Source organism: Triticum aestivum, chromosome 3D (assembly GCF_018294505.1).
Source record: "Triticum aestivum cultivar Chinese Spring chromosome 3D, IWGSC CS RefSeq v2.1, whole genome shotgun sequence".
In the NCBI taxonomy this organism is placed as follows: Eukaryota; Viridiplantae; Streptophyta; class Magnoliopsida; order Poales; family Poaceae; genus Triticum; species Triticum aestivum.
In genome coordinates, this window is record NC_057802.1 from 464951933 (window position 1) to 464958939 (window position 7007).

The 7007-nt window shown below is 42.4% G+C and overlaps 1 protein-coding gene across 1 annotated transcript in view; it reads left to right on the forward strand.

Moving 5' to 3' along the window:
* The window catches only part of LOC123079711 (transcription factor MYB3R-2), a 6312-nt gene extending 514 nt beyond the window's left edge, over positions 1-5798 (forward strand). Inside the window, exons 2-9 of the mRNA XM_044502509.1 lie at positions 49-245; positions 1766-1817; positions 2165-2222; positions 2691-2785; positions 2876-2979; positions 3144-3272; positions 3959-5183; positions 5308-5798. Coding sequence (XP_044358444.1) covers positions 76-245; positions 1766-1817; positions 2165-2222; positions 2691-2785; positions 2876-2979; positions 3144-3272; positions 3959-5168 — 1818 coding nt within the window. The 5' untranslated portion in view covers positions 49-75 and the 3' untranslated portion in view covers positions 5169-5183; positions 5308-5798. The remainder of the gene's footprint in view (positions 1-48; positions 246-1765; positions 1818-2164; positions 2223-2690; positions 2786-2875; positions 2980-3143; positions 3273-3958; positions 5184-5307) is intronic.
* Positions 5799-7007: the final 1209 nt, after the last annotated feature.

Here is a 7007-nt window from a genome sequence, read left to right on the forward strand (position 1 = left end):
TGAACTTCTCTCTTCTTTCTTGTGGTGATTTCGCCCTGTTGCTGGTAGGTTCTCCTGGTGATGAGGGGACGGTAGATGGGGGCCATGGCGGAGGAGGCGGAGCACGAGGGCTGCGTGGAGAACCGGCAGCCCCTCGCCGCGTCGAGCGAGTCGGTGTCCGAGGGCAGCAGCTATGGCGGTGCCGGTGGGCCCGCGCGGATGTCGCCGCCCGTGTCCGGCTCGGTGAATTCCATCTCCGGTCTCAGGTGAGGAAGCTATCTCTTTGCTGCGTGCGCTTGATTGGCCCGACGACGGGAGGGATCTGGGCCGGTCGGTTGGGTTACCGTTAGCTTTACCTGGGTCGGATGATGCTTGCTCGGGTCGTGGTCCTGGCCTGGTGGGTGTTGGGGGTGAGAGAATTTGACCCTTTTTGTGGATTTGGTTGCGGGTTGTGGCTCTATCAGCGACAATTGCCTGGCTTGGTGAGCGCTTTGGCTGTAATTCTGCGAAAAGGCGGATTTTCTTGGTCAAGGAATGGCACAGGAGTGGTATTTGTGGCTGTTTGTGTGAAAAGATAGATTCTTCGGGGCAATCCGTTAGGTTCTCGAGGCATTCTGGGTTCTTAAAGGTTCCATGAACTACTATATCAACATACTGTTTTCATCCAGAGTTTCAAGCATGGTTTAAGCATGTTGTAGTGGTGAATTCCGTGTTAAACATGTTCTTCTTTGGCATGCTCTTGTTATTAAAGGTTCAGCCATTTGATTTGCTTGGCTTAGTTTAGTTTGTGACTTTGTGTAGATCGATGCAGCTTGCAAAAGATGCCTGCTTTGAGTGCGGAGTTAGTTTAACCATGGTTGTGGCGCCGTGCAATATTTGTTATCTTGATGGGAAGGTTTATTTGGGTTTTGTCATGGTTGCTGAGGTTTTAGACTTTTAGTAGTTTTAGTATTAGTATCCCCGGCTTGTGTAACTGGAGATACCGATTAGTTGTGCTTAGGCGGCAGTTGTTTCAACAAGATAAGAGTGAAGCTTTTTTTTTTGCTTTACTAGCTTCATGGCTTTAGTAGACGCAGTAACTAATACGCTTCTGTCCCATTTTGAAATGCTTCATCTATGGTGTGCCTATATTGCTAAGCAATTTCTTGTATTGTAAATCTTTATTGATTGAAATGTGCTCTGGAACAGTTTCCATGATTGAGTACTGCTATGTAGTTTCTTATATGGGGATTGTGATAAAGCTTCCTAGCTTTTGGTATGAATTTAATGATACGTGTTCATAGCTGAGGGCATTCATTTTTGTTGTTTGTGGTGACACTGGATCACAAAATCTGCTGCCCTGGATCACTCAGGCATCAAAAACTGGTTCCCATGATACTTGTATGCCAGACTTTACTGGGTATATCTCAACCAGAATATTCAGGATCCTGGCATCTTTAAGGTTCCAGGTAGGATGCGAGTGTTCATCTATGGGAAATTTATATGAGCATATTGTTCATGAGACTTAAATACCTGCAAATTTATAAAGATAAAAGGCCCCACAGGGGCGATTCAGATGGTAGGACTAGCAGTACATTAGTTAGCGTCCCTGTTTCAGGTGCACACTACACGGCTTTCTTATGTAGTCCTCTTCTGCAAAAACCACATTTTTGTTGTTATTGTATGCTAGTGTATATCTGTAGATTGTGCTTCATATCCATCTTCTTGGACTGGTATGGTGTTCCTTATTACCTTGAACTGACAATATTTCACCTTAATTTTGCTGACAAAAACTTACTTATATTAGGCGAACAAGTGGGCCTATAAGGAGAGCGAAGGGTGGCTGGACATCACAAGAGGTAACTATCTCACTTTCTCTGTTACCAAGACCAGTCTATTACATGCAACGCAAAACCATATTCATAGTCCGGTATTCATAATGTATATATGCCAATGTACAATATTATATAGTTTGGTTTGTATATCTAATTTATCTATCCAGTGCAAAAAAAGTCAGCTGTAATCATCCAGTGCGTAATTTTCTCAATCAATTTGCCATGTCTGTCATTCTTGGTCTTGCTATTGGAAGACTAGATTTTTATATCGCAAGAAATTTCTCCTTTTTTCCTATTGAAAAGTATTTTTACTGTTTGATTCCAACACACATGTGGATTGCTGCTAATTTGGCATCAACAAATGATAACAGGATGAAACATTGCGGAAGGCAGTTGAAACTTTCAATGGTAGAAGCTGGAAGAAAATAGGTTTGCCTCTTCTTTGCTCTGTACCAACTCATATGCTCAGGTCTCCTTGCATTTGTAAACTGCTATCTATATTTGCTGTCATTTGCAGTATGACGTTGTACCAAACATGATAGACTTTGAAATAAGTTTTTACATTGTCCATTCTGTATAATACCTCAAAAAGGGGCTAAACTGTTAAATGACTTTTTCCACTGGTGTGGGGCCCTGTTGCATCGTACATATTTGCAGCATCATTTGAGGAAAAAGGGATAGCAGAAATTAAGAGTAGTTACTGGTTATAGTTCGTTCGACCAGTTGTTTAATGCTGAAGCATGATATTTATCTCAGGGCTGGTAATGGTTACTTTATGAATGCATATATCCCACATTTAGTTATGTAGTAATATAGTAATGCCATACTTCTTTGGACGTTGTTCTGTATATGCAAGTGTGGTGAGCTCACTTATTGCGTCATTATCTACCAACGCAGCTGAATTCTTTCCGGATAGGACAGAGGTACAATGTTTACATCGATGGCAGAAGGTTCTTAACCCTGAACTCATCAAAGGTCCTTGGACTCAAGAGGTTTGTCTCTGCACTCCTGACTTTGCTTAAAAAAAAAAGCTTTTGCACATTTATCGTTATATTTACATATTTATGATATTTTTTCTACAGGAAGATGATAAAATTATTGATCTTGTAAAGAAGTATGGACCAACAAAATGGTCCGTCATTGCAAGGTCACTACCTGGACGTATAGGCAAGCAATGTCGAGAGAGGTATTCTTTTGATTGTTTTATTTTTTATATGGTTTGCTGAAATGCATTCCCCCCTTTGTGCAAGACAAACGGGGGGAAGTTTGCTAATTCAGAAACATACTGGTTACATAAAGAGCTGATTGGTAAATATGAAGCTGATTTTGAATTCATACAAAACATCTTAGGTGGCACAATCATCTGAATCCAGACATACGGAAAGATGCTTGGACTGCTGAGGAGGAACAGGCACTGATTAACGCCCATCGGGAATATGGGAATAAATGGGCCGAAATAGCAAAAGTTCTTCCTGGAAGGTACTGCCAAACAGCTTACATCCTATTGGAATTTTTCTGCATAAACCTAGCGGCATGATGTTGAAATGGCATCGAGTTGCTGCTAACAAACTATGCTATCTCATGACTTTAATTATTCAATTTCACCCATTTTACTAGACCTGCCATGATGTAAAATAACACGGGCCATTTGTAGTTTTTTCCGTTAACTCGTTATGTTGAACTTTTTAACCATTGGATTTTCTTTTTAATAAAGATGCACAATATAAATGTGGCCCTGGCCAACCACCACCCAAACCTCTATTGTTGATTATCTGCGAATAAACCTGAATAAATAATTCTTTTAAACCCTCTACTGTTGGTTCTGATAAACAGAATTGCATTTACAAGATTATCATAAATGGAATGGATCTGCCAAATTTGAATAAATAATTGAATTCTCCAAAAACTAACTACAGGCTTCTGGAGCTGAATGATGATAAATCTGTAAGCACGCGTATTACTCATAATGCACACTTATTTAGTTAGTTTGTTTTTGATTCTCTGTTTATAACTGTGCAAAGCTTTTTTTTTATGGTCATCAACTCTTGATTGTTTCCTTGTAAGTATGAGTTGTGTCTTTACTGTCTGCACCCTGTTCACCTTAGTTTTCCTTGTTCACTTCACAAGATAATGTATTCGTGCTGATAGTATGTTGCTCTTTCCAGGACTGATAATTCTATAAAGAATCATTGGAATAGTTCTTTGAGAAAGAAGTTAGATGTCTATGGCACCAGAAATATTTTGGCAATTCCAAGACTAGTTGGTCATGATGACTTCAATGATAAACAGAAGCCGGTGGCTTCTGAGGGCCATCTTGATCTAAACACAGTGCCCGGCATCACTTCAAAACACCTGCCTGAAATAGCTCATCATTCTAATTTTAGCTCACATCTACAGTCATACAAACTGGCTCATGCCAAGGACCGCTCAGGGTTCCTATCCATTTCTTTTTTACCAACTGTGCAGCCACCAACTTCATATGAAGTGTCATCGGTGGTCAATGGCTCTGCTGTTACTTCAGCGGCACAAGGTCTAGAAAGTGATTCTGTTCGTGACAAGGGTTTGGAAATTATTTCTGTTCATGAAAAGGGACTCAAGGTTGATTCCACACTTGATACCGTGGGGGAACCTGATAGCACTCAGCTAGAAGCTGTACCAGCTAAAGGTGAAGAATCATCTTTGAAGAATGACGCACAGTCTAGCCTTGGTCCTCTTTGTTACCAGATTCCTAACATGAATGATGTAGCCCCTGCCAGTTCCTCACTCATTTCTGAACATCAAACCGGGCATCAGACATCTGAGCATTGCAGGAATGGAGCACTATCCCCCAATGGTTGCACGACGCCAACGAAGGGAACAATGTCAGTCCAGTTAAGTGTTGATTCAATATTGAAGATTGCTGCTGACAGCTTCCCAGTCACCCCTTCAATATTAAGAAGAAGAAAACGAGAAAGACCGACACCTGCTAGTGATTTGAAGTTTGGTGAACCGAACACTGATAGCTTTTACACCCCTGCTGGGAAGCGCCCTACTACAGACACCCCAGAGTCATTTAGAACTGCTTCCTTTCTGTCACTGGGTTCTCTTGATGGGCTACCGAGTTCTGCCAGGGGCTTTGATGTTTCACCTCCATACCGGATAAGGGCAAAGAGAATGTGTCTCACAAAATCTGTTGAGAAACAACTAGATTTTTCATCAAATGGATTGGGTACTTGTGGTTCTGAGGTCCTGAACTCACCTCACCAGAATTCTCAAAGCACACATAGTTTGAGTGAAGCCTCAATAATGAAGGAAAAGGAACTTAACGGGCATGTTACCCAGCTGGAAACTTCAACCAAGAACATAGCGTATACAACAAACATGGATGTAACCTAATCCTACATTGTGCAGGTATACCACCGCAGATATATTTAATATTGCACTCATGTAATGCGTTTTCTTTGATGCAGTATTCACTTGGTTTTATGCTGATCATCAAACATGTGCATAATTGATTTTCTCCCTTGTCCTGTAGGAGCTGATGCCAATCTGATGAAGTATGACAGTAGAGCAGAAAGACCTTGAGAGCTCGCCGATGTGATCGGCTCTGGTGTATGTCCAATCAAACCAAAACGCATATCAAACACAGCTCTTGGAGGAAAACGACTTGCGCAATCGGATCGAAGGACTGAACAGAGAAGGGCCAATGCATGCCCACCCTGCCATCTCTCTTAACAATGGGTGTACAAACACGGTCTTTAAATTTGGTTTGATGGTGGCTCTATAGAAGATTTTACTTTGCTCGTTGCAGCTTGTATACTTAACAGATAGGAGTTCAGCTATAGAAGAAGCCCAACTGTAGAAAGATTTAAACCATAGAGCTAGTAACTCATAGCTGAATAAGGGTCTCATTGGAAGGGGTGTCTAGTTTGTTCTTCTCTTTGTAATAGTAATAATAATAAATAGAGGTTGTTTTTACTGTCCAATCTGGCAATTGTTTGTCGAGAAACTGTTTGGTTGATTTGAGGTGTCCCATGCATTTCTCTGTGGCGAATGTTCAGTGTTTCTTGGTGAAATGAATATCTGGTAGATTCTTTTACTTCTGCTTTTGGAGGATGAATGCGGTTTCGCTAGTGATAGGAGTGAACACTTCATAGCTCAATGATATCTTCTTGGCCTCAATACTATTGATTGTACCTTCAGTGCCACGAACATGGAAACTCAAAAGCTAGTACGAGTCATCATGTTTGGCTTCTATCTCCTCACCAAATTATTTACGTATATCACTGCAAGTATTATATTAAAATGTAATCAAGTCAGACTGAAATGCTACTGTGGATATTATTTGAACATAATTTATGTTTTTTACACCCAATTATTCGTGGTGTTGTCCGATCTGACTCCAAATCACTTGCAAAATAAACAAACAAACAAAATACAAAGCATAGTTTGAGCGGTATATTAAACCAAAATTAATTTGAAATGCTATACAACTGATGTCAGCTCACAACATTTTTTGAGCGAACGCAAGCGATGTCCGGTGCGTCCGCGCGCGAATCTTGATGCAAGGACAACATGGCAACACCTTCGCGAATTCGTTCGTTCCCTACCGCACTTGCCGACTGCAACCGGTATCTCGGTTGACTAGCGGAGCGAGACGAAAGAGTGGCGCCTCCGCTTCGAAAACATCAGCGACGCTCTAGTTGGTTCTCCCTCCCCATTCCACTCCCTCTCACTCTGTGAGCTTAGGCATGTGTCCTCTCCATCGCTAGCAAGGGCCACGAGTTCTCCTTCCTCCTCTCCAGCTAGCGCAAGGAGGTAAGCAACGCCATTCGTCGTCTTGAGCACCTGGAAAGCAAGTCGTCATCGTCGATGGAGGACGGGGCAAGGGGTGGGGTGTGATCAGCCATGAGAGAAGCTCAGATCGGGGCTTAGGAATGTTGAATTTCTGGTTGGAGAAAGCTCGCCCTTTCAATGGAGTCTCACGATCTCGAAGCTGGTGGGAGATTAGAGGGTACGACGAGCAGTAGCCACTAGTAGAAAAAGAGGCTTCCATACGCCTCATTAGTCCCCAAAATAATCGAACCGCGACAAAAGGGGTCTTTAGTCGCGGTTCGGGAGGAGACCCGCGACCAACTATCTGGGCCCAGCGCGCTCGGTCGACAGCTGGCGGACGGGAGGGGCTTTAGTCCCGGTTGGCCTGGCCAACCGCGACTAAAGGTCCCCGAAGGCCTT